Genomic DNA, 27,978 nt, shown 5'->3' with positions numbered 1-27,978 from the left:
CTCCTAAAGTGCTGTGATTATAGGCGTGAGCCACCACTCCCTGCCAGTTCCTGGTTTTAAGAATCACTTGGTACTTTTAAATGTTTAAGTTTGTTTGGTGGTAGGGCCAGGCACTGTTGTGTTTAACAAACATTTCGGGTGATTCTTAAGGACTAAACAGTCCTTTGAAAGATACTGCTCTCTGGGGATATTGTCAGCATGAGGCAGGCAACTTTGTCAAATCCCCATTTCTACCACTTTGTGGTTTTTTACTCTGAGATGATTTTAGGCTTCTACAGGTACTGTTTTCTGGAAGCTGATGTTCTTAAAATGTTAGTGGTTCTCTAAGTACGGTCCATATACGCCTGCCGTCTCTTCAGCCCTTTCAGGGAATCTGAAAATTTCCTTCCTTTTTCTGTTACATGTTTGTCTCAGGCTGAATTAGCTTCCTATATGCTTTTGTCAGAATAAGGTATCAACAGATTGAATGCAGAAGCAGATGTGAGAATACAGCTGTCTTCTATTAAGCCTGACATTAAGAGATTTGCTAAAATGTAAACGATGTTATTTTTCTCATGCTGTTTTTTTCGGAAAATCTGTTTTTCATAAAATTGTTCATATGAACATGGGGTTTTATTACTGTTAAATATTTAAAACTTTCTCAATTTCAAATAATATGCTTGATTTACTCAGTTTTAATTTACTAATTATTAAAACTAGGTATGACCCATATATAAACGTAAGGGTTTTGGGATATGCAGTGATTCTCTTTTTTTGAAGGAAAGTTTGCATTGTTTTAATTATTTTTATGTACAGAAAACTCAACAGTGTACATTAAACCCAGTTTAGTGGCAAGTTCTTTAGCCTTTGCCTTTTCAAGCTTGCCAATGCAAGCCACAGACTTGGGACCCAGGACATTGCCTCCCCAGTGACAGTGGATCTCATCATATCTTTTGTTGTAATTGGTCCTGATAGCTTCCACCAGCTTAGCCAAAGTGCCTTTGTCTTCCTGTGTGAAGGCGACAGTGGTGCAGGTCTTCCTGTGGACTAGACATCCCAGTCTTGCCTTCCCCTTGATAATGCAGTAAGGAACTCCCATTTACGACACAGGGCAGGCAAGAAGACAACCAGCTCAATGGGATCCACGTCATGTGCAGTCACCACCAGCTGAGCTTTCTGGTTCTCCACCAAGGTGGTGACGGAGTTAACTCCTGCTTGAAGGACAGGTGGTCTCTTAGTGGAGACATCCCCTTTGCCAGCAGCTTTCTTCTCTGCCCCGGCCAACAGCCTCTGCCCCTTTTTTTGCTTTGTCTCTGGTCTATACTTGTAGGCCAGCTTAAGTAGCTTGAGTAGCTGTTTGGCGGTCCAGGGCCTGGGTGAACTGGTTAATTGCAGGAGGCACTTTCAGCCGCTTATAGAGGATGGCTCTCTGCCGCTGCAACCTGATATAGTGGGGCGATTTCACAAAGTGGGTGAGGTCTCTTTTGGGCTGGATGTCCTGTCCAGTGCCAAAATTCTTAGGCCTTTTCTCAAAAAGGGGATTCACCACTTTCTTGGCCTCCTGCTTCTTCACAACAATAGGGGCCGGAGCCACCTTCTTCCCCTTGGCCTTCTTTCCTTTCAGCATCTTGGGCAGTGGGAGGAGAAGGGTTATGAGTAATTCTTAATATTGAAACAAGGGTCTGGGCGCAGTGGCTCACGCCTGTCATCCAAGCACTTTGGGAGGCCAAGGTGGGTGAATTGCTTGAGGTCAGGAGTTCAAGACCAGCCTGGCCAACATGGCGAAACCCACTGTCTCCTAAAAATACAAAAATTAGCCAGGTGTGGTGGCACATGCCTGTAGTCTCAGCTACTCGGGAGGCTAAGGCAGGAGAATCACTTTAACCCAGGAGGCAGAGGATGCAGTGGGCCGAGATCGTGACTCTGCACTCCAGCTTGCGCGACAGAGACAGACCTTTGTCTCAAAAAAAAAAAAAAAGTGAAGAGGCCTTGAGATCAAATAAGTCTGAGAACTGTTTTTATACTTCTAATTCATTACGTTGTGGTTGAGGCTTATCTTCTGGGTAAAACTTAATGCTTATATTCATTTTAGCAAATGCTGTTAATGAATGTTTAAAATCTTAATAATCCTTAAAACTGAGACAAAATGATAATTTTACAGAATGTAGTGTTAATTTCTTATCTGACAGTTTCAATTCAGGATTTTTTTTTCATTACAAGTTAGTAAAATGTACCAGTTTATTCTCTTTCTTCATGATGCCTTTTTTGGGGTCTTACTCATGGTTTTCTTCTGCCTGTTGGTCTTCCAATCAGAACATTTTTAGCGATTACCCACTATTTTGAACATTATTGATCAGCCTTGTATTAGTTTCTTTGGACAGGGACTGCTCTCTTTTGCTCCCCCTGCTCCCACCCCTTTCTCATCCTGCTTACTCATGTACTAGCAGGATGTTGCAGCAGCTGCCATATCAGCAGGTAGGATGGCATTACTGTAGGCAGGGAGAACAGAAAAAATACTTTAAAGATGCACTGAAGAAAAGCTTTAACTAAAAGCTTGGCACTAAATTGCTGAAAGATAGCATATTAAAATACCTTGGTGTAGAACCAAGTTTGTGTTTTAAACCTATAGAATACTGGAGGCTGAGGGCAGTTACAGATGTAGAACAAGGAAAATATTCATGTCTTAACATCAAAAAGAACTGTTGGTATTCAGCTGCATCTGCATTTATAGGTCATCTTAAGAACTATTCATTTTATGCCACAAAGTTACAGTTAATAATACACAACTATTCTTTGACAGAACTGTACTTCTAAGCCAATGTTTCCAGTTCCCTCACTTCTCAGATGTACCACCATCATTTTATGTTTCTTTCATTTAATTATAAGCCACTTAATTTAATTAATTACATTTATGTGAAAATCATGATGTTCATATACATGTCTGGTCATCTGTCACATAGTAAGAGGGTATTGGAGACATCAAAAGGTATCTCCAGAAATTATGTTCTTATCTAAGATGGAGCTATTGTTGGTAGGTTTGACAGTGCCGTCTTGAAGGCCATTGGTTTTCAGAGTATGACCTGAGGTTAGTCCCTGATAGTGAGAGGTGTTTTTTTTTTTTTTCCCTCTCCGTAGGTTATTTACTCCTGAACCCCGTTAAACTTCTAACTCTAATGTCTATATATTCTTTTTTAATTTAAAAGAAAAACTATCTATGAAACCTTCTGGCCAGTAGGAAACAATAGTCTTCTGGGAGAAAGAAACATCTATAGAGATGAAGTTGTAGAGCCTATCATGAATTAAGGAAACCAGCTATTCCAAATTGTGGGAAACAGACAAGAAGTATAGTTGTTTTATTAGCCCCTTTTAGTTTCTTCTCTGCTATTTCTGCTCTGTTTTTTTGTTAAGATGGAGTCTCACTCTGTCACCAGGTTGGAGTACAGTGGCATGATCTTGGCTCACTGCAACCTCTGCCTCCCCTGGGTTGAGGTGATACTTCTGCCTCAGCCTCAGTTGTTGGGACTACAGGCACATGCCATCATGCCTGGCTAATTTTTTTATTTGTAGTACAGACGGGGTTCACCATGTTGGCCAGGGTGGTCTCAATCCAAAGTGCTGGGATTACAGGTGTGAGCCACTGTGCCTGACCTGTTCTGTTTTTTTAATAGCAGAATGGTTGGGATATTTGCTGTATGAAAATTTAAAGTTAATGCTAAATTTTTAGCAAACATGTTGAAATTATTCCTGTTCCCTAATATTAGAAAAACATTTTCTTAAGACCTTTAAGGTGATGCTTTTTTGGCCTTATTGATTGTGTAAATAAGATTGTATTGGGAAACCTAGGAAGCCCAGTACTTTTATGTATTGTATTTCATCCATTTGAAATAAATATTGTATGTTTTTAAAAGCTGTGTCATCTTGATGGCAATTTTCTTTTGTTTCCTAGGTATGCTTGAGAAATAATCCTCTTTATCATGCTGGAGCAGTTGCATTTTCAATTAGTGCTGGGATTCCTAAAGTTGGTGTCTTAATGGAGTCAGTTTGGAATATGAATGACAGCTGTAGATTTCAACTTAGATCTCCTGAAAGCTTGAAAAACATGGAAAAAGCTAGCAAAACTACTGAAGCTAAGTAAGTACTATCTTAACTAATTTTACTTTTATACCAGTTCCTTGTTTGCTCTGCATATGAATGGGAATAATCAAAGAAGACTTAGAGGCGTATAGTGAAGTTGTAAACTCCTAACATGATAGGGTCTTGTTAAGATTCCTAGGAAATTTGAAAGGAATTGCTAAATTTTACTGCTTGTAACATGGCTAATATTTTTATATTAATAGTTGATTTTGATGGCCAGATGACAATGTTCTCTTTTGATGTCCTTGTTTAAGATTGTATCCTTTGCAGGTATTTTTGTGGCAGTAATAATATGTTTCAGCCTTACTATTAAGCCAATACTCTCCTCTCTCCTTGTGTAATCATCTTCTACCTAACATCCTGCCTACATTTTGATTATTGAAAAGAGTTTTACAGGTTAATGTACTGGAGAGGGAAATATCTGTAAAGAATTTATAAATGTTTTTTGGGTTGAAGGGATATGTGAATAGAAACACCGCTGAGTTTTGTATAGCGCCACATTCTGGGGCTGGCTTATTGTTTGGAGTGTGATACAGAGATCTTAACACCTGTGCTTTTAGAAAAATCTACTCATCTTTAAAAATAATGATTTGTACTATAATTTGGTTGTTTGGTACATGAACTTTAAAACTTTACTAAAATTTTTAAATAACTATTTTTCGTAATCTTATAAAAATAGATGACCAGTACAGATATGTAGAATTGTAGTGATATCATGTTCCAGAAATAACATTTAAAACGTCGATGTATTTTTTTTCGTAAATGTATTCAGGCGTTGAGAAATGATAGGGATTTTACTGTACATAGAGATATTTAAAGTTCTAAAATTTTTTGGTTTACTTTCCACGTATACTCAGATGTTATCATTATAAATTTAATAAGTTTACTGCTGTTATTCCTCTCAGTGTTAAAAGTGCAAACTTAAATGTAGAAACAGTGATTACTGTTAAGTTAAATGTAATTTTTAACAAACCAAAGCTATTGAACTTCATACCTAATTAAGGTTTTGCTTTCAGTTTTAGTGTTCTTTCTCTGTCTTGTTTTTTAAAAAAAGATTTATAGATTTTTCTCCTAACTGCATTGAATTTTGTACTAAAAAGTAACAAAACATTTTCCTTGTGAACTTTATAAAGAACATTTGAAATAATTTTGATGTGTACAAATATAAACAAGATTAGAATATGCTATTTAAAGCCTGGGATTTATGAACTTTTTAAAGATCTTCCTTGAAATCAGCCATTTCTATTAGCAAAGGAGCTAAGTGAAATTAAATGTTAAGAACATAGTCATTTTCATGTCAGTAGTACCCGTGTTTGCTAGTCATTGAAATGCATTCACTTTAAGGGTATGTTAGTGATTAGTCAGTATTGGCTTCTCCCCACCGTCACAGGATTTGTAGAGCAGCCAGGAGTATTCACTGTGTGCTCATACTGAGCACTCTTAAGATGCCAGTGAAAATCATACCGGTTTTCTTTTGGATTATTTCTAAACTCAGGTGAAATTTCTGGTGAGAGTCATAAGAAACAAGAGGGTTAAGATGATAGTCCAGATTATAACAGGTATATAAATAACAGATTTGTGAGTAATCATTGACTTTTCTGATTAAAAACTTAGATCTGCGTTTAATGAATAAAAATATTTATTATGTTTTTACTATCTGTAGAATTCTGTTTAGTTGCTGTACTTTCTTAAACAGAGTATTAAATAACTCACTAAAGAAGGCTAATTTTTTAATCTTGTCACTGGGATGGTTTAAGAATAAATTTTTATATATCATTGTGAATAGTGTTTCTCCTTTGAACTCTAAGAAATTAATGGTCCAATAGGATTTTAGTTACTTGCCTTTACCATTCTTTTCCAGTTAAGTTGTCATGACCAAATCTTAGCAGTGTGGAACTTGTTTGCTCAAAAGGCTTTGATAAAGCTATGTTGATAAATTAAGTGTAAATGTTGTTGTTATTTCTAGATAAAGCTTATCTGAATTATTGTCTCAAGTTGTTGACAGCCTTTATGTTTTTCCTTCCCATATTAAACCAGTTTGAAAGCATACATTGTGTGCCTTTTTTCCTTGAGTCTTAAAAATACACAGTGAAAAAAAATTAATGGAAGTACACAATTTAAAGTTTTTGATATTCATTCTAAGAAAAAAAACTTGTCTTAAAAAATTCTAGTTTCTGTTATTTCATTTCCCTATTTATAAGGAGAATCTTATTTCTTATCTCAGGCCTGAAAGTAAGCAGGAGCCAGTGAAAACAGAAATGGGCCCTCCACCGTCTCCAGCATCCACATGCAGTGATGCGTCCTCAATTGCCAGCAGTGCATCAATGCCATATAGTAAGTTTTATTTGTTGTACACATTGGTCAAAAATAAGGTTTCAGGCAGACAACTGTGTTTAGTTTGTTTCTGATTTAAAACAACTCATACTATTTTTTATATCTTTTTGTATAATTTGTATTTCTACTTCTGTGATTTCTTTGCATAACTTTCTTTGAATAGAAAGATGGCATTTATAGTGTTGACTATTTCCATCGTTTCTCAGAATTAGAGTTTTATAAAAAATGAGAAATTCATTATAGTAATGGAAATAATTGCCACTAGCTAATCTGTCTACTCACTTTTGTTGAGACTCTTATTGTAAATTGGTTATGTCTTGGTCACAACTTTTGCTGAAAATCTGTAGAATTTATAAACCTAGACTTACCACCACACCATGGATAGAAAGAATTTTTCTAAAAGTTCCTTAAAATAAATTTTATAGTGTAAACTTTAATAGTTATGTGATAGTTTTAACAGTCTGGCAGATCTTCCTTTTTAAACTTCGGTCAGATAACCCTAATTTTGAGAGTACAAAATACATTTTACCCTATTGCTTTGCGCTTATTTATAATAGTGTTAATACAGTTTAACATGATTATAGCTATTCTTCACTGTGAATTTATTTGAAGTACAGATTGATCAGAAAACCCCATAGAGCAGTAGCTTAGGAAGTTTTTGAGAAACTTCACTTATGTATCCCTTTAAAGGTAATTTTTCATATAAATTTAGATGAAATCTATAAAGTCTCTTTTACATTTTCTTTTTGGTACTTACCATTTTGTTGTTGTCTAAGAACGACGACGGTCAACCCCTGCACCGAAAGAAGAGGAAAAGGTGAATGAAGAGCAGTGGTCTCTTCGGGAAGTGGTTTTTGTGGAAGATGTCAAGAATGTTCCTGTTGGCAAGGTTTGTTGAAAATAGCTAAGAATTAATTAATAACAGAACTGTATTGATCTTGGTTACCCAAGGATTTGTGGCTGATACCTGAGTCCTTTCTTCAGGGCTGTTTCATTTACCATCTTCAGTGGTATCTTTAGTTGCACCCCTGCATCTGATGCAGGTCTGTCTTTGTCCCTGACACACGAAGAGATTATGCCTCTCTTTGAGCACTTAGGATGATATTTTGCTTTTTTAAAAAAAAATATTATTTGGGAATAATTTTAGATTTGTAGAAAAGTTGCACAGAGATATATTACCTTTTGATACAGCCCATTCTTTGGATTTGTTAGACAGTTCTAATTGAGGTCATCTTCCGTTACATTTAAAATTCTTCCTTAGTACTGAAAAATCTTACTACAAATCACCTTCCACTTTTTCTCTTCTCGAAGAAAGTTTTGCCTTCTATGAAACTATCAGCTTGAATGCTGTTAATTTCACTCTTCTACTGACACATATTTAAAATGTACCTGCAGTTGCAGAATATCTGCAAAGTAAAGGTTTTGTGATTACTCAGTAGTTTCTGAAATGTGATAGTCTTTCATTTATACTTAAAAGGAAAGAGCAGATATACCAGCTTCTGCAGCTTACAAAGGTCTTTCTCATATACTGTTTCATTTGATTCTCAAAATAGACCCGTAGTTTATGGGTAGATGTTTTTTCCTAAGAATAAGATACTGCCTTAAAAGCATCAAGTAGCAGAAGTGGGACCCAGATTTGTCCTGGTTTTAAATTCTGTGCTTGTCTTTCTGTGCATTACTGACCCTATTCCTGTGTTGACCATGTAGTAGCCACTAGCTGTATATGTGGCTATTTAAATTTGTTAAAATTAAATAACTTAAAAAAGTCAGCTCTTTAGTCACATTAGCTTCATTTCAAGGGCTCAGTAGCCACTTACGGCTAAACGCTGCCATATTGGACACTGCCAATATAGCACGTTGCCATTGTCAAGAAAGTTCTGTCAGACCGAAAACTGCTTTAATATAATTAAGAGAGGAAGGAGATGGGAAGATTTCATGGGCTATATACTTAAGTTTTTCAGCTGATTGCTGAAAACATTTGCAGACTGTAATCACTGGCTTTGTGGGTCAGTTTTCTCCAGCATATGAGTCTTGGATATAGACGTCAATAACAAAGCTTTGGTGAATCTGTCTAGGTTAATTTTTATAACTTGGTGATCATTGAAGAAACATACAAAGAATTGGATTCCTTTTATGTTAAATTAGTTCAGCGAACAGAATTTGCGTGTTGATTTTATATAAGCTAATGTTAATGTTCATTGAATTTGCCTGTACTTCCAGGTGCTAAAAGTGGATGGTGCCTATGTTGCTGTAAAATTCCCAGGAACATCCAGTAATACAAATTGTCAGAGCAGCTCTGGTCCAGATGCTGACCCTTCCTCTCTCCTGCAGGATTGTAGGTTACTTAGAATTGATGAACTGCAGGTAAGTGTAAAGAAGTCATTCAGCAGATGAATATTGGGACAGACTCCTTGTGTTTATTATGGAGTTTTGAAAAGCAAAATTCCTTTTGTGTCTTGCAGGTTGTCAAAACTGGTGGAACACCAAAGGTTCCCGACTGTTTCCAAAGGACTCCTAAAAAGCTTTGTATACCTGAAAAAACAGAAATATTAGCAGTGAATGTAGACTCCAAAGGTAAATTTTGTAACTTTTTCAGCTGGCAAATTGTATATTTCATTAATACTTTTTCAGGAAATGGGAATATGAGAAAATAGTTCAAGGCATTGACATTTTTTGGTTCCCTATCTGTAACATTATGGAATGGCATGTATCTGTTTGACTTGACTTAAAGTGTGACCAGAGAAGTTAACTTTTAAAATACAGTAGATGTTTATTAGAGATAAGATATATAACATTTTTTCTTCTCATTTATGTGCTTCTGAAGGTGTTCATGCTGTTCTGAAGACTGGAAATTGGGTCCGGTACTGTATCTTTGATCTTGCTACAGGAAAAGCAGAACAAGAAAATAATTTTCCTACAAGTAGCATTGCTTTCCTTGGTCAGAATGAGAGGAATGTAGCCATTTTCACTGCTGGACAGGTAGAGGCTTGGTTTTGCTTTTGAAAAGTGATGACAACACTGGCATTTTTGGGAAGTTAGGGTGTCTGGCTGTGGTTAACTTGATAGTAAATTATTCAGAAGTTTAGAATATTCAGCACATTTTAATACAATTTCTCTTACTTGATTATTATTACTAAAATCTAATTTGGAAACAAATGCCTGTCGTAAAAATGGGATACATTTTTTTTGATTAGGAGTCAAAGTTTACCATTTTCCCATTATTACAGGAATCTCCCATTATTCTTCGAGATGGAAATGGTACTATCTACCCAATGGCCAAAGATTGCATGGGAGGAATAAGGGATCCTGATTGGCTTGATCTTCCACCGATTAGTAGTCTTGGAATGGGTGTGCATTCTTTAATAAATCTTCCTGCCAATTCAACAATCAAAAAGAAAGCTGCTATTATCATCATGGCTGTAGAGGTAATTCGAATTTTGAAACTACTGGGCATTTTAATTAAGAAAACACCACTAAATTATCTTGAATAGATCTTGCAAAAATCTTAAATAGATCATTCATTGCCCCTTTCTTCCCTAAAAGAGCTAATAGTCTATTAGGACAACATAGACAAGTAAATCAGTGATTATGGTGTAATTGAAGTGTTTGAGCAAGGTGTGCACATGTCGTAGGGGCACAAAGGGGAGAGATATAAATCATACTGTGACTGTACAGAAGACTTCCTTAAAGAAGTGATATCTGGATGGATCAAATGGGGGTCCCCTAGACACAGGGATGGAGTTGGGAGGTGTCCTCCCAGGGACCAAGAGCAACCTTTGTGAATCTTATTAATGAGAAAGTGTACTTTCTTTTGATATGACCAGAATTCTGGTAGGTGTCCTATGGGTCAGTGAGTAGCAACTGAAAAGGCTGGAGACAAGGCACTGAGGTGTTTGTGTGCTCACCTAATGTTACCTAAACTTGAGCCTGAAAGCTAGGAGGAGGAGGATTATAAGCCAGTGAATGACATGCTTCTGATTTTTAAAAAAAGATTAGCAGTGGCTGATGGGTGTTTAGAGAGCAATTGATAGAGATCAGAAGTTTAGAGATCAGATAAAAAGGTCAACGTAAGCTGGGTGTGGTGGCTCACACCTGTAATCCCAGCACTGTGGGAGGCTGAGGTGGGCAGATCACCTGAGGTCAGGAGTTCGAGACCAGCCTGGCCAACATGGTGAAGCCCCGTCTCCACCAAAAATACAAAAATTAGCCGGGCATGGTGGCACATGCCTGTATTCCCAGCTACTCAGGAGGCTGAGGCAGGAGAATCACTTGAACCTGGGAGGCAGAGGTTGCAGTTAGCTGAGATTGCACCACTGCACTCCAGCCTGGGCAAACAGAGCATGACTTCGTCTCAAAATAAATAAATAAGTAAATAAATAATTAAGGCAATAATGCAGATTAGAAACAAAGTAAACGTCAACTTTTGGAAATCTGGAAGGAGGGGATGGATTTAAGAGAGTTTAAGGAAATAGAAGCTATAAAGCTTGGTAACTGGATTTTAGCAGCGAATGAAAAGAATAAAGTTTGTGATTTGGGCATGATTGATGGTAGAGAGGAAGTATAGGAGCGGGGAACAAATGGGATAAGGGAAAAGGATGAATTTAGGTTTTTTTTTTTTTTTTTTTTTGAGACAGAGTCTTGCTCTGTCGCGAGGCTCCAGGCTGGAGTGCAGTGGCGCAATCTCTGCTCACTGCAGCCTTCGCCTCCCAGGTTCAAGCAGTTCTCCTGCCTGAGCCTCCTGAGTAGCTGGGACTATAGACGCGCGCCACCATGCCCAGCTAATTTTTATATTTTGGTAGAGACGGGGTTTCACCATGTTGGCCAGGATGGTCTCTTATCTCTTGACCTCGTGATCTGCCGGCCTTGGCCTCCCAAAGTGCTGGGATTACAGGCGTGAGCCACTGCGCCCGGTGGATGAATTTAGTTTTAGACATATGGTTTGTTGTAGTTGAGTATTTGTTAGATGTGGAGACAATGCATTAGAAGCTGTTGGAACAGTTTAAGTCGAGATTGACCTGATATCACTTAACATTTTAAAAGGATCATTTAGGATGTGCTGAGAATATTAAGGTGAATGTGAGTAAGTGGGAGTGCCAGTTAAGAGGCTATTGTAATAATCCAGGTGGGAGATGATAGTGACTTGGCCCAGAGGATGGAGATATGAGTGAGTTGTGACTAGATTCTAGATACATAGTCATGCATTGCTTAATGACAGGGATACATTCTAAGAAATACATTGTTAGGTGATGTCGTTGTTGTACAAACATCATAGAGTGTACTTACATGAACCTAGATAGTAAAGCCTATTGCTCCTAGGGCACAAATCTATATAATATATTTCTGTACTAGATACTGTAGGCATTTGTAATGTAGTGATAAGTATTTGTGTACGTAAACATATATCTAAACTTAGAAAAGGTATAGTAAAAATACAGTTTAAAGGATAAAAAGGTGCACCTGTGTAGGGCATTTAGCACAAATGAAACTTTGAAGATTGGAAGTTGCTCTGGGTAAGTCAGTGAGTAAGTGGTAAGTGAATGTAAAGGCTTATGCTATTACTGTACACTTCAGCTATGCTAAAATTATTTTTTAACCTTATGACTTATTTGTAAGAATAATTCACTTAAAACACGTTGTACACAGTTGGGCACAGTGGATCACACCTGTAACCTCAGCACTTTGGTAAGCAAAAGTGGGCAGATCATTTGAGGCCAGAAGTTTGAAGCTATCCTGGGCAACACAGCGAAATCCTGTCTCTACAAAAAAAATACAAAAATTAGCTGGATGTGGTTGCACCTGTAATCCCAGCTACTCAAGAGGCTCAGGCACAAGAATCGCTTGAACCTGAGAGGAAGTGGAGGTGGAGATGGAGGTGGAGGTTGCAATAAGCTGAGATCGTGCCACTACACTCTAGCTGGGTAACAGAGTGAGACCCTCTTAAGCAGAATAAAAAAACGGACACATTGTGCAGCTGTATAAAAAAATACTTTCTTTATATCCTTAAGATACTTTTTTTGGGGGCAGATGTTTATTTTCTTTTTGAAATAAAAAACTTTTAGACCTGGGGGTGCATGTGAAGTTTTACTGCAAGTAAACTCATGCACAGGGCTTTTTGTACAGATTATTTCATCACCCAGGTATTAAGCACTTTTTTCTGTTCTTAAAATTTATCTTTTTAAAAAATGTATAATTTACAATGCCTTCTGTAATATCTCCTGAAGGACCTGCCTTAGGCTGTTTTAGTTAAAAAAAAAAAAAAAAAAAAAAAAAGAAGTAGTACATTCTAAAATAACCAAAGAAAGTGCAGTAAATACTTTAGGAACCAGTAACCTAGTTTTTTAAATCATTATCAAATTTTTATATGATTGGCAGTATGGTAGGTTTGTTTATGCCAGCAGTGCCACAAACACGTGGATAATGTGTTGCAGTATGATTTAACGACAGTTACAATGTAACTAGGCAGTAGGAACTTTTCAGCTCCATTATAATCTTAAACCACAGTCGTATATCCGGTCCATCACTGACTATAATGTTTTTTTATGCAGCACATGACTGTACTAGATTTTTAAGGTAAAACTAATGGATTTTCTAGGGGCTAAATGTAGGATATCAAATAGATGAAGCAAGAGGGTGAAAGGTTTTGGAAAAATGAAGTTGTCATTTGTTGAGTTGAAGACTGTAGAGGTGAAGAAGATTCAATGAGAGTTTGGTTTTAGACGTGAAGTTTAAGACGTCTCTTCTGATAGAAGAAGTGAGTATGAAGAAATTCTGATATGTCTCTACTGATGGAAGTGAAGGTGAAGGTTTAGGAATTTGGTTTTAGACTGGTGAAGATATCTGACAAATTCCTGAACCAAGAGGAGGTGGTTAGTAGAAAGCTAGATGTGTAAGTCTGACCAAGAAAGAAAGGATCAAGCTGGAGAAATTTACTTCGGAGTTGTATTTTAGAGAAATTATATTGAACGAGATTACGGAGGTTGTAAGGAGGAAAGGTCCAAGGACTGAGCCATGAGAACAGTCCTAGCATTTAAATTTCAGGGTGATAAAGAGTAACCAGTGTAGGAGATCGAGAAGGAACATCTACAGGGTTGGAGGAAAGCTAGAATGAGTTGTGTCCTGGAAGCTAAATGAAGAGCATGTGTCAAGCAGGATGCAGGAATCAACTGTGTCAAATGATGCAGTAGGTCAGTGAAGTGAATACTGAATATTGACTTGGATTTGACTCCATCTAGGTCGTTGTTGATGAAAGCATCATTAGAGTGAGCTTAGGAGAAAATGAGAAGTGAGAAACTGAAGATAAATACAACTTTTTGGAGCAGTTTTTCCATAAAGAATGGAAATGCAACTTAATATGGGAGCATATTCACCCTCCATTAGGTTGGAGGTGAGAAGTACTTTTTAGAACTGCGTCTAAAATAGACTGAATCCAGGTGCTTATGAGCACTATCTGTAAGCTTTTATTTAGAGACCTAGACTCATTCTTAGTTTAGCTTTGCTTATAACCTGCTACACTAGTGGTTTCAAATTATAAGGAGGTGATGATACAGAGGTAGTGGTGGTCTGAACTTGATGCCTAGGAATAGCGTTCATATCATTTTAGAATTCTTGATTGGTTACCAGCATTGAAAAAATTACAGGATTTATATATAAAATCCAGATTTTCAGTTGCTCTCAAAAAATTAGATCTGGTGTAATTGGGCCTCGTAATCTACATCTCAAAAACATTAGCCTGGTCTTTCTAATTCATTGCAGTCCTTACTACTTAGAGTTTGTTGCTCCAAGTCCTAGTGATGTCATTTAATATACAGCTTCCGTTATCTTTTTTACACACAGTTTTCCTCCCTCATTTATATTACATCAAGTGTTGGCATTTGATTCTGTGATCTCTTTGTCAGCATCTGACAGGTAGAGTCATCGTCCTGCAGGTAGGGATAAGGTGTGACATCATTAGTCTTTGCACCTCAGTGACTAGGACCTACCACACAGTAGACCCACAAGAAATTTTTTAGTGAATTCAGACTGTAGCAATTCCCCAAGGATCTAGCACTAGAAATACCATTTGACCCAGCAATCCCATTACTGGGTATATACCCAAAGGATTATAAAACATTCTATTATAAGGACAATGGACATGTATTTATTGTGGCATTCTTCACAATAGCAAAGACTTGGAACCAACCCAAGTGTCCATCAGTGATAGACTGGATAAAGAAGATATGACACAGATAAACCATGGAATACTATACAGCCATAAAAAAAAGATGAACCCGTGTCCTTTGCAGGGACATGGATGAAGCTGGAAACTATCATTCTCAGCAAACTGACACAAGAACAGAAAACCAAACACTGCATGTTCTCACTCATAAGTGGGTGTTGAACAATGAGAACACATGGACACAGGGAGGGGAACATCACACATTAGGGCCTGTAGGAGGGTTGGGGGTCTAAGGGAGGGATAGCAGAGGGTTGGGCGATTGGGGAGGGATAGCATTAGGAGAAATACTTAAGGTAGGTGACCTGGGGGGATGGATGCAGCAAACCACTATGGCATATGTATACCTATGTGATAAACCTGCATGATCTGCACATGTACCCCAGAACTTAAAGTATAATTAAAAAAAATAATAAGTGACAAATATAACATACAGTGATGCAGAGTGAACTTTTCTGCTTGTAACACAACTAAATACTAATATCCTCAGTGTGAGAGCCCATCTACTACAGTCTGACAGGTTGGAGATGAGAGTTTCATGTGGAGTAGCTGCTTCTAACTAAATAACTGGCTATTGCTTGCAACTCTAGTGTACATTACATCAGTGTACACCAAAATATCTTAATTTTACTTGCCTTTTGGAAGTACTCTGCTCTTTGTTCTTCAGGGAGACTTTGACATTTTCTCTCAACATATTATGTATAAATTTCCTTATGTTTTGGCAAGTTTAGAATTAAGCTCCTCGTGAACTGGAGCTTGCTATTGATGAGGTTACTTCAGAGCCATCATTAGTTTCACAATCAAAGTGGCCTATTTCACATGTGGTTGGTACTGAAAATAGTTGTTTAGGTGTGTTTTCTTGTGTGGACACCTCCTCCACCCACTCTGAAGTTGGGGAGAGGGGAGAGTTTATTTTGACAGTTTTCCAGAAGGTGGCAGGTTGTTCAAATGCAGTTTTTTTTTCCCTTTATATTCCCACATGCCCTTTTCTCGCCTGCTTTTTTCTAGTTACAGTTAAAATGAACAACTTTGTTTTATAAAACTAAAGCTTTATATTCAATTCATTAAATACTCCATAACTATAGTTTTTCCATTCTGAAAGAATGAACTTCTTGGTATGTTCATGCTCTTTGTCAGATAGTTAATGATCTATTATATAAATACTTATCAATACCACCGTGTCTTTGGTAATTAAATTACACCTGTCATGATTCCTGCAGACTTGAAGGTTTTGGTTTTAATATAACTTTTAAAAGCATAAGAGGTATGTGGGTGGCTCACGCCTGTAATCCCAGCACTTTGGGACGCTGAGGTGGGGGCATCACTTGAGCCCAGGAGTTTGAGACCAGCCTGGGCAACATGGCAAGACTCTACAAAAAGTCAGTTCGCTGTGGTGGTGCATGCCAGTGGTCTCAGCTACGTGGGAGGCTGAGGTGGGAGGATTGCTTGAACCCAGGAGGTCAGTGCTGTAGTGAGCTATGTTCACATCACTGCACTGCAACCTGGACAACAGAGTGAGACTGTCTCACACACACACAAAAGCCTAAGAAGGTGAGAGTAAGCCTGAAATAAAATTTATATCCTTTGCCTAATTGGCTATCATTATTAATAGGGTTCTAATTAGACAGTTATATAACATGAAAAAAAAAAACAAAACAAAACCAGGGATTGACAAACTCTGGCTCGAAGGCCAAATCCAACCACTCATAATCATTTATGCATTGTATGTGGCTGCTTTCCTGTTTCAGTGGCAGAGTTGAGTTAGTTGAGAAAGCTAGAAATATTGTCCTTAACAGAAAGTTTACCCTCCGATCTCTATTCCTGTTGATTGTGTGTTCTGCATAAGCCTACCCTTACGTTCTGTTTCTTTTGGTAGGCCACCTGAAATTATCTCTACTTATTTGCAAATCTGATTATATGTTATTGTGTTGGCTGTGAGAAATTTTTAATATATGTAATGTGCTACTCAAATTAATTGAGGTTTTTTCCCCCTAATTTGTCTGAGCACAGAAACAAACTTTAATGCAACACATTCTGCGCTGTGACTATGAGGCCTGTCGACAATATCTAATGAATCTTGAGCAAGCGGTTGTTTTAGAGCAGAATCTACAGATGCTACAGACGTTCATCAGCCACAGATGTGATGGAAATCGAAATATTTTGCATGCTTGTGTATCAGTTTGCTTTCCAACCAGCAATAAAGAAACTAAAGAAGAAGAGGGTGAGATTAAGAACTGTAGCAAGGCCTTTGAAAGGAGTTTTTAGACAATTTTGAAAATGTAATAATTGTTAAAAGCAAATCACTGTAAATAATTTGTTTGTACTTTTTTTTTTTTTTACTTTCTCAGACAGTAAAGATGAATATGTAACAAGTAAAATTTTTCATCAGTGTGTTTTCATTGTCTTTAATACTATTCTCTATGATATATATGAATTGGATTTGTAATGCTAAATGAACTTTACTTATTTTGTAATTGCAGATGACTTTTACTACATGGGAATTATTTAGCAAGTTACATTGAGGCAACTTTTATCTAAATTTTCAGAATGTAGATGAGAAAAATCACTTAATGAGGTGTTACATGTTTTTGGAAAGTAAACAAGCTTTTTTGCCATGAAGTTTTTAATTGGCTAAATGAAGGGAGAAATTGAAAACAAAGTGTAAATATGTAATTGATAATGTTTTTCTTATTGTGAATTTGCTGATGATATTCTGGTAGCTACATTTTTGAATAGTGCTTTGCAGGTTTCTGACCTTTATGTCGTTATCATTAAATCAGTAAGGATTATATACATAGTATATAAAACTAAGACTGAAATACTGGTAAGTAGGTCTTTTTCTATTTTAATAGTTAAAGCTAAATTTCAGTCTTTTTATTAATGATCTTTGGAGATTGAAAAGTAAGGCAGAATAAGGAAATAAATCACATATGAAAGGTCATATAGTTCAATCTGTCTTAAGTGTTTGTTGCTGTAAGGAGGAAAAATTGAACACTTGGTTATCTAGTATGTGAATTAGAGTACTAAATATATAGAGATTAATGTTTAGTGGACTGTAAATACTCAGCGTATTAGTTTTGAAACTTAAATTGATCTTAATTTTTTCTCTTATTTTTCAGAAGCGGAGCGTTCTGAAAGAAATACATTTGCAGAAAGGCTTTCTGCTGTTGAGGCCATTGCAAATGCAATATCAGTCGTTTCAAGTAATGGCCCAGGTAATCGGGCTGGATCATCAAGTAGCCGAAGGTAATGTGATTTTTACCAGGAAACTTTAATTGGAGGAAAAAACCAAGTACAGAAAGCAGTGTATCTCTTACCTGTCATATACATGGATCGGTGGGTCCTTTTTTATTTCATTTTTGTTCCTCCCAATAACACCCTGGGAAAAACAATCTGATAACAAATTAGAGTTTAAGTGTAGAGCTGGAACACTTAAAAAATTTGAGATAATTTAGACAAGTAGTTTAAATTTATTTCTTTCAGTTTGTTCTAAATTCATTATTCTTGCTTCCTAGGAAGTTATTTTCTTTAGTTGGAGAACAAGTAGGATAATAATTGAAGGAACCTTAATCTTTTGTTTCAGACTGCTTATTTAGGTCAGTTTCTCAGACATCTTAATGATCTGGGAAAGAAATGAAAGGCTGATGTGTATTATGGATGTTTGGTGTTTAAATTTTCAGGCTGAGTTTTGGGATGGACAAACTTTTATAACACATTAAAAATTGTTAGCTATTTGACTAGATAATGAATATGAAGAATTCAGGATATAGTTTTCTTTCTGTAGGAAAAAGCACATTTATTGTCTGACAGGATCATTAATGGAAGCACTGCTCAGTATGTGCTAATGTGGTAGGTTGTAAAGTCTATTTAAAATGAAGATTCTCCTTGCCTATTTTCTGTTCCATAGTTATCTATTCCTTTAAAAATGTGTTTTCTTAAATTGGCAACAGGAAGGCTACCAAGTTGATTGATCCAAGTTGATACTTTCCCAGGTTCAAAAACATCCTGAAGTGAGATTTATCAAAAAGTATTCATGGGTGACCAAATTATAATTTAAAACAGTGCAAAAACGTTATGTAGACTAAACAAAATGGAAATTACCACCAGTTTATTTATTCAGGACTATAGGCAGACAAAGTGTTTGCTCTAAAGTGGAAAACAACTTAAATTCTTCATGAAGAAATTAGTGTCTGAATTATTTCAGGTATTTCATTTCCTCAGGGAAATTACAGGTGCAAATCAAGTTGGACTCTGATATGGTTGGTCCAATGCCAGTGCTGCCATCTTTTTTCATGTCAGGATTATTTTGAAGGCAAAGACTAAAAGGAGCTTCAAGAGTGGGTGATGTGTTGCTCACAGAAATAATTTGCAGAGTAAGCTCCTTTGAGGAATTTGCCGAAGATTTCACTGCAGTGCTCTTAACCAGTTCAAACTCAGGGCTTCCGGTTGGACAGATGAAAGCACAGGAGTCTTATTATCCACGCCGGGCAGTAGGAAGTCCACAGACTGCTTCATTGAAGTGAAACCCTCCTCTAGCCTCCAATGGATTTTCTAGGCGATGCCCCTTGATGAGTATGCAGGCTGGGATTCATGAGCTGTAAGCTCAAAACTGATGCAATTTCAATATTGAATGGAATACTGTTAAATGCCTTCAGATGATGATTTGACTCAGAAGTTTTATTATGTGACTCAATAGTTCCAGAGTACAAAGGGCAGATTTAGTGGAAAGCTTGATTGATGCATCTGATTGCAGGTGTATGTACTCTAGAGATTGTTAATCTGGAAGACACATGACCTTCGCTTTTTTGTCACAGTGTTATGTTTGAACATGACTGGATTCTAAGGCTTCTGTAGCATGGATATAACGTGCTTACAAAGAGGAAATTACATCATCCTTGAATTCTTCCATATTGTCAGAAAATACGATGACTCCAGGCAAGCCTATACGAAGAAATGTCAAAACTCTGAATCTTAGCAGCCAAGGTGGTATCTCCTCAGTATTGTCCTCAGCCACTGAGGATACAGGTGAATCTTCATGAATTGTGTACAACATCTTGAAGAATAATTTTCTTTTTTTGTTTTTTGTTTTTTGTTTTTTAAGAATCTATATGAGGAGCTGGGCATTGTACTTAAAAATGTTCCCAAGACCTAATGAAGAAAAGAGGTTAAGGACAATTTTAAAAATGACAAGGAATGGCCCCCTCATTTAATATTGAATTGACTACATCACAACAACAAAGTTGGGAGTTTGCAAGTTCAAGATGAGACTGTGGTCTCAATTTATCTTCATTTATTCTTAATCTGCTTTAAGCTAGAAGTTGGAGAATAGCCCATATATGTTTTTTGTTTGGCCTTCGCAATGTTAAAATATTTTTCCTTTTAATTTGAATGCCTTTAGATAAGCATGTGTGCCTCCAGCTTGTCACTACCCCCGTTTCTTACACCTGACTGCCCTTAATTATTTTACCTTTCTGACCCATTAGCCATTGAGTTTGTGACTCTGGTGTAAGCATTCTTGATAAGGCCAAAACATGCATTTATTTTCAGGTTATTTGCAGTGTCTCCCAATTAGTGCTGATTTTTTTTTTTTTTTTTTTTTTTTTTTTTGAGTGAGACACATTAGGATACCAGGAGTATGTTGAGCTTAATTAAAATTGTATAGGAGCATCACAGTGTGAACAGTCACCATGGTGTGTACTGTTACTGGTAAGGAGTCTTCCATTTCCTCTGGGTGATGTCTTTGGACAGGGAAGTGACCTGGACTGAAACACTCACTGTGCCATGCTCCCTCCACATTATAAAAACTCTTAAACTCACGTTTCTTAATTGGAAAATAGAAGACATTGATACTATAAAAGAATTAACTGTAGTTATTTTTTAATAGTGAATACTATAATGGCAAACATATTATTTGAGACAGAAACATTTACATTGCAGAATCTTCTAGAGTGTTTTTATTCTAAAAAGTACATCAATAATAAGCCTTATAAAATAGATAAGTTCCTGAACATAGTCTCTAAAAGTAGTTTTTGTGAATGCTTTTAAAAAAAGTTCCTTATAAAATAAAAAATGTATTGATATGGAAAAACACATTTATCCTCAGTTAAATAATAATTGCAATTAGAGATTTAAACATTAATAAAATCTTTGCAATTATTTATAGATGTATTACACTTACCTAGTAAGGTATTAGGTCTTTAACATCAGAATGTCATGTCTTTGAGATTCATTCTGCACAGGAGAATGAAGTCCCTTTGTGTTGTCTGGCCCTCAAAATGAAGTTTTTATCGATTTACAAGCGCTAAAATTGTGGCTGAATGAAGGGATTTGCCTTTTGTGCTCTCTCTTAAATCATTGTTAGTTCTAAATGTATTAATTTTTTAGCTGTTGTAAGGTTTTATTCAAAGGTAAAGTATAGATTTTAATACAGGTAGTTACCAGTTCCCCGAACAAGTTCTGTGTTTGTGATTATTTCTTTTTCTTTTTAATGATGTGTACACCTATATAGTATTTTTTTTTTTATAGCAGGAGGAAAAAAACATGCCCACACATTAATCTAACAACACATTTTATAAACTCTAGTTTCATTCATTAATTTCTTTGGGATGCAAGTTGTACTGTTAAAAAATTCTTTTTTTTTTTTTGTATAAAAATTTAAATTGGTCTTTGTTTTAAAACTACTCATTGTGTGGATATTAGTTCAGTTGCTTTTGAGATTATAAAAGGGATTTAGTGTTGAACAATACTGGTTTTGTGCTAACCAGTATGATTGCTGATGTCTACTATAAAACTTAATTCTTAACTGATTACAAACAGGGGATAGAAACTTTTTTGTTTTAATGTTTAGCTGTTCTTTTATCTGAACTGTATGAAAGATTATTTCTAATCTTACTTCACCGCAGCTTTCGTTCCCTTTGCTTAAGTTTGTGTGGGAGCTTAATATAGTGATTTTAGTGCTGAACGGTGTACTAGGAGCCCCCAGTTTTATTTCTGTCCCTCACTGACTTATTCTGTGATTCCAGAATTGGCATTTGTACTTCACATCCCTTGCCTGGAGTGCAAGCTTGTAGGACATACTTTCATCTTCTCAGATGAGAAGTTACACCATTTCATTGTGTGTAGATGTGGTAGTGAGCTCTGATTTTGTTCATGTTCTTTTAGTTTGAGATTACGGGAAATGATGAGACGTTCGTTGAGAGCAGCTGGTTTGGGTAGACATGAAGCTGGAGCTTCATCCAGTGACCACCAGGATCCAGTTTCACCCCCCATAGCTCCCCCTAGTTGGGTTCCTGACCCTCCTGCGATGGATCCTGGTAAGATCTATTATTTGATTTCATTTAGTGTTTAACAAAAAGAGCAGGTCATGAAATAATTTTAACATTTTAAAGGGATATTTAGAAATTTGAAATATTTGAAAGTATAGTACAATGAATATTATAACTACTTATAAAATTAGATTTAAGGTATTTGTATTTATTCCAGAACTCTTGTCAGGTATTTCACTTTTAATGAAATATTTATTTCTATACCAGTAAGAAGCTCAGTTATTCCTTTATTAGTAATATATCAAGATAAGTCAATAGATTTGCCTTATGTATTCCTTCTCCTATAGTTTGGAAAAGAAGTTTCCACTTAAACTCTATCCAATTTGACCTTTGGCTTGCAGAGAAAAGCCTTAAGGCCAGTTAAGAGAGCATGTTAGGAATATGTTGCCTATAATGATATACATCCTACTGTTCTGTTTACTGAAAGATGGTGACATTGATTTTATCCTGGCCCCCGCTGTGGGATCTCTTACCACAGCAGCGACCGGTACTGGTCAAGGACCAAGCACCTCCACAATTCCAGGTAAGAATCTGTACTCTTTGTCTGCCTAGTCACCTGGAAGAAAAAAGGACACACTTTGGATGTAGGGTTCTGCAGATCCTTTTCTTTGCTTGAGAAACATCTAATTCTCTGAATTACCTTCTGTATGTCAGTTCAAATATGTGGTGTCTGTGTATATATATTCAGAAATCAGATGAGATTTGTAAAATGTTGTTCATAGGTTTAAATTCTTCGTGATGAAGTTAATCTATTACTGATGCTAGAATATTGTTTTGGTAGCTTATATGCCTGATACATTATTCCAGAATATTCTTTAAAAAAATTCTAACTGCTCTTTGCACTACAATAGGCAGTGTGCCCCATTGTCTATGTGCTCATGTGCCCCATAGGCAGAGTAACCCAGAATATTCTTTTACTCTGTCTTTTTCATTCTTGTTTTGTACCAAATGGGTATGCTTAATTACAGGTCCTTCCACAGAGCCATCTGTAGTAGAATCCAAGGATCGAAAGGCGAACGCTCATTTTATATTAAAATTGTTATGTGATAGTGTGGTCCTCCAGCCCTATCTACGAGAACTTCTTTCTGCCAAGTAAGAGGATTTGATATGTTTTTCATATGAAGATTTAGCTTAGCTTAGCTTTTACTGTTAAAGTTTATCTTCTTATACTGTAGGGACAACAGTTAAGTACATTTAAAGTGATTTATCAGAATCCAACATGATATTCCCTCTACTACTAAGCTCTGTTCAGTGAAAGAGGCTGTTGCAACATCATGTAGTGTACATTAAATGACTATAAACTGGCTTTTATGTTAGCTTGATCGAGGGTGTATGTTTATATGTTAAAGACTAAAAATTTAGTTTTTCGTTTTATGAACATTTGTAATCAGGAAGGAAAATAGTAATTAATATTTTTACATATAATTTTTCTTATTTTAGGGATGCAAGAGGGATGACCCCATTTATGTCAGCTGTAAGTGGCCGAGCTTATCCTGCTGCAATTACCATCTTAGAAACTGCTCAGAAAATTGCAAAAGGTAATTACGGACCCTAATGAGTTGCGTATTTTTCAACTTCTGTACACATATTATCATAATTATTCAGACTGAATTTCTGTATATGTAAATGATACAGTTGATTGGAAAAGATCAAGATTTGTGTGTATGAAATTCGTGTGTTTATACTTTTTTCAAATGTACTATGTCTTCTAACTTTCCATAAAAAATAGCTAATATAAATTTATTGATTTAAAAATAAATCTTCCATAATGAACAGTGTAAAATCTTTGGAAAATAAAGGTGGATTACTGATAGAACTTCTTGGTACTTAATTGGTGTTAAGTAATATCATTTTATAGAATAATAGGGAGATGTCTTGTTGTTACTTATGACTTAGAATTCCTGCTAAATAGAAAGCATTAAGGATTGTTAGTTCTTACCATCCAGCCTTTGAAAGGTTAAGGTAGTTATCTTTTAAAAACACTAATAGTTTATGATATGATCTGTGATTTGCTAAATAGAGCCAGGACTTGAATCTTAACTGCCTGAAACAGAGCTAAGGATTCAGGTGGCTGATGTATAGTGTGTTTGTATTGTCATCATATGCGGGTATGATATAATTATGCTTTCCTTGATATTGTTTCAGAATTGGTTAGATTTATTTGCATGCTGTCTCTGTATATCACTTTTTAAAACTATATATAATTTCTGGTTTTATATATATTGTGTATACACTTAAAGCCTTTCCATTTGAAGATAATGGATGGCTAATTAAGTCCTTTCCTGAGAGATGAACTGCTATGTTCTTACTTTTTTAGCTGAAGTATCCTCAAGTGAAAAAGAGGAAGATGTATTCATGGGAATGGTTTGCCCATCAGGTACCAACCCTGATGACTCTCCTTTATATGTCTTATGTTGTAATGACACTTGCAGTTTTACATGGACTGGAGCAGAGCATATTAACCAGGTAAGTTATTTTTACATTTTCCTGTATTAATCATATCTTTGTGTCTTTTTTCCCTATGACTATCACTAGACTTTCAGTTTTCAGCTTTGGAATTGTTAGGTCTGATATAAAGAAAGTTGATTTAATTCCTAAGTAAATGAGGCAAAAGAGCTGATTGCTCAGTTAAATATGGCATATCATGAAAATTTTCACTGGGTAGTATCTGACCCACAAATCTTGATTATAGATATTATAACTATAAAGTCTTTTTGGGGATGATATATTTTTTTCTGTTTGCATACAGTTATAAACTGTGTATTTGTTGTAGTTCTTCATAATACCTAGTTTTCCAAAGCACATAATTTTGTTTGTTGAGATTGAATTGTTTCAGAAAATATCAGAAATAATTATGATGATGAGATATATGCATACTTTTAATTATTCCATTAAAAGTACACTCTTAATTTTAGGATATTTTTGAGTGTCGAACTTGTGGCTTGCTGGAATCACTTTGTTGTTGTACAGAATGTGCAAGGGTTTGTCATAAAGGTCATGATTGCAAGTGAGTACCATTCTAGTTTTCTTTAGTTTAATACTATAAACTGTTTAGATTTATATTGCTGTATGGAAATCTATACTAAGCTATGTTTTAATTCAGAAAGCATGAGATTACATTTCCCTTGTTTAAGTCAGTTTATGTATATGTGATTTTTGATTTCAAGTATACTTTGAAATGTTTGATTTCTTTTCTAGTTCTAATGTAACCCTCCTTAAATAAAAGTAAGTGATTATACATTGTAACTAGGATCAGATTAGTCTTTTGAGAAATGTATCTACAGAATGTTCCTGAGTTTATTATGCAGCGAATTCTCAGGCCCCCTTTAATAGGGTATACTAGAAGAAAATTGCCATAGGCCTTGAGGGAGTAAGGGTGAATGTTGAACTGTGTGTTACTTACACTAAATGCAACAACCTTTCATTCAACAACAGTTGCCACAGCTAGTTCTGTTGGTTTTCACAAACCTAAGAAGCAAGGAAATACCCTAGCACTAACATCTGAGGTGTTTTAGGATTATGGATAGGGACATAGTATAAAGGGCTACAAATGTTATGATTAATAGAGAATTGGACTGTAAAAACCATCTACCCTGCCATTAAGTAATTGTATAGGACAAGTGAAAAATGTTAATGGATATTGCATTGTTTATAATTTTTGTTAAGAGAATTCTGGTTGCTATTTTTGTCTTCCTTATTTTAAGCATCTAAAAGTATAATAATCTGTTTATTGATTTTTTTGCCAAGTGTACTAGATGCCAGGGTGGTCATGAATAGTCCTGACAGTGTTCACAGTCCTGTGAGAGACCACAAGCAAGAGCAAGAAATATCTGCCAGTAGGGTTACAGGACTCGTTAGATGCATACAGGAGGAACACTTGAGCTGCATTTGAGTTCATGAAGAGATTCCAAAAGTGACTATACCTGAGTATTAGAGTACCTCTTTTCATAAGAATGAGAAGTTGCTTTATGGACACCATTACTACTGAGTGATCCTTTTTGTTATATAAGCTTTTACAGTTATACTTTGCATTTAGAAATTAACAAGGGCTCTCTCTAGTTTCAGTGATTTATGCCTTCATAATGTCAACATAAACCATTGTATATTTTAAAAATTCAGTTTTTGTACTTGTGTATGAATTCTCTGTAGACTCAAACGGACGTCTCCAACAGCCTACTGTGATTGTTGGGAGAAATGTAAATGTAAAACTCTTATTGCTGGACAGAAATCTGCTCGTCTTGATCTACTTTATCGCCTGCTCACTGCTACTAATCTGGTCACTCTGCCAAACAGCAGGCAAGTAGGATTTTTAGGACAATTTACAGTAAGTTAAAAAAGCGCAGCACACCAGAGTAGCTTTTCAGCCTCCCTCCTCACAGCAGTGTTCTATTTTGCAGGGGAGAACACCTCTTACTATTCTTAGTACAGACAGTCGCAAGGCAGACAGTGGAGCATTGCCAGTACAGGCCACCTCGCATCAGGGAAGATCGTAACCGAAAAACAGCCAGTCCTGAAGGTGAGTAAATTAGACATTTATGACACATGTGGTAAGCAATATGTTTCATTTTTGTTTTGCTCACTTATTTCTTTTTCATTTTAGATTCAGATATGCCTGATCATGATTTAGAGCCTCCAAGATTTGCCCAGCTTGCATTGGAGCGTGTTCTACAGGACTGGAATGCCTTGAAATCTATGATTATGTTTGGGTCACAGGAGAATAAAGACCCGTATGTATTCATTAAAACCTTCCTAGATGTATGTATTTCCCGTGTTAGTGTAAACTTTTTACAGTTCATTCTGTCTTTCCTTCCTCCTCAAGTCTTAGTGCCAGCAGTAGAATAGGCCATCTTTTGCCAGAAGAGCAAGTATACCTCAATCAGCAAAGTGGCACAATTCGGCTGGACTGTTTCACTCATTGCCTTATAGTTAAGTGTACAGCAGATATTTTGGTAAGTTCTTTGAATGTGTATTAGAAGTACATGAAAAGTATGTTTTTCAAGTACTCTTCTTTGCTGTGAAAGTAGAAAAGAATTTAAAGCTTCAGTTCCAGTGTTAATGAGGTTATGGTAATAACACACTCAGATAGGAATGGGGTGGCATTGCATTTCTTCCTTTGTGGAAAACAAATTGGCAATGTCAAATGCCATAAAACCTATCAGTGCCTTCAGAACCTGTCATAAAGAAATAAATTTACAATATGAGAAAAATAAACGCATGTCACAGAATAATGTAAAATTTAAAAACAGATACTTTATCAGCTCAGCAATAGTGGACCCTTGAATCAAATTATTAGCATGACCACTTACTGGAATATGATGCAGCAATTTAAAAATAAAGCTTATTGTAAATAACATTTAAAAAAACCAAACTCTGAAAATTGGGTGTTCTCTGTAATTAATATTTATACAAGAAACTGTGCACAGAAAAGAGACTAGAAAGTAATGGTTCCGTGAGGGAGATGTGATTATGAATTTATTCACATAAATATTTGAATCTGCTTTACTGTTTTGGAAAGTGCCCTAGAGTGAGTTAAATATATTCTGATTTGATGTAGTTGGTATTGTTCATCTAAATATTAGTTGATATATATATGGGACTATGGGACAAAAAATAAGAAATCATACGTTTAGGACTCACTGTATTGGTAGGTATATTTCATAAATTGACCTTATAAATGTTTTGGTTAAATTTGTTTTGAGATTTTAATTTGAAATGTTAATACTGAAAAAGTGTTAGCATTTATAACTTTATGAATTTCTGAACATCTTATGAAATATCTTAACATTAATAGAGTGATTATAATTTTTAAAGCTTTTAGATACTCTGCTAGGTACACTAGTGAAAGAACTCCAAAACAAATATACACCTGGACGTAGAGAAGAAGCTATTGCTGTGACAATGAGGTTTCTACGTTCAGTGGCAAGAGTTTTTGTTATTCTGAGTGTGGAAATGGCTTCATCCAAAAAGAAAAAGTAAGGCATCCTTTTTGATTTT

The 27,978-nt window shown here is 35.9% G+C and overlaps 1 protein-coding gene across 8 annotated transcripts in view; it reads left to right on the top strand.

The window, feature by feature from the left end:
- UBR5 (ubiquitin protein ligase E3 component n-recognin 5) overlaps nt 1-27,978 on the top strand; it is a 152,430-nt gene that overhangs the window by 84,619 nt on the left and 39,833 nt on the right. For 7 of the 8 annotated variants that reach the window (XM_017528911.2, XM_017528907.2, XM_017528906.2 and 4 more), the window contains exons 14-33: nt 3,926-4,110; nt 6,338-6,447; nt 7,224-7,336; nt 8,668-8,811; nt 8,910-9,021; nt 9,272-9,426; nt 9,675-9,872; nt 16,670-16,880; nt 17,779-17,905; nt 21,821-21,972; nt 22,412-22,507; nt 22,953-23,076; nt 23,425-23,522; nt 24,302-24,450; nt 24,900-24,991; nt 26,134-26,280; nt 26,382-26,500; nt 26,585-26,711; nt 26,804-26,933; nt 27,796-27,956. In XM_017528911.2, the coding sequence (XP_017384400.1) occupies nt 3,926-4,110; nt 6,338-6,447; nt 7,224-7,336; nt 8,668-8,811; nt 8,910-9,021; nt 9,272-9,426; nt 9,675-9,872; nt 16,670-16,880; nt 17,779-17,905; nt 21,821-21,972; nt 22,412-22,507; nt 22,953-23,076; nt 23,425-23,522; nt 24,302-24,450; nt 24,900-24,991; nt 26,134-26,280; nt 26,382-26,500; nt 26,585-26,711; nt 26,804-26,933; nt 27,796-27,956 (2,750 nt within the window). The remainder of the gene's footprint in view (nt 1-3,925; nt 4,111-6,337; nt 6,448-7,223; nt 7,337-8,667; nt 8,812-8,909; nt 9,022-9,271; nt 9,427-9,674; nt 9,873-16,669; nt 16,881-17,778; nt 17,906-21,820; nt 21,973-22,411; nt 22,508-22,952; nt 23,077-23,424; nt 23,523-24,301; nt 24,451-24,899; nt 24,992-26,133; nt 26,281-26,381; nt 26,501-26,584; nt 26,712-26,803; nt 26,934-27,795; nt 27,957-27,978) is intronic. The other variant, XM_037738656.1, reaches the window with a different exon arrangement.

This window comes from Cebus imitator, unplaced genomic scaffold (assembly GCF_001604975.1).
Source record: "Cebus imitator isolate Cc_AM_T3 unplaced genomic scaffold, Cebus_imitator-1.0 Scaffold56, whole genome shotgun sequence".
NCBI lineage: Eukaryota > Metazoa > Chordata > Mammalia > Primates > Cebidae > Cebus > Cebus imitator.
This window is presented reverse-complemented; position numbering and strand designations above follow the sequence as displayed.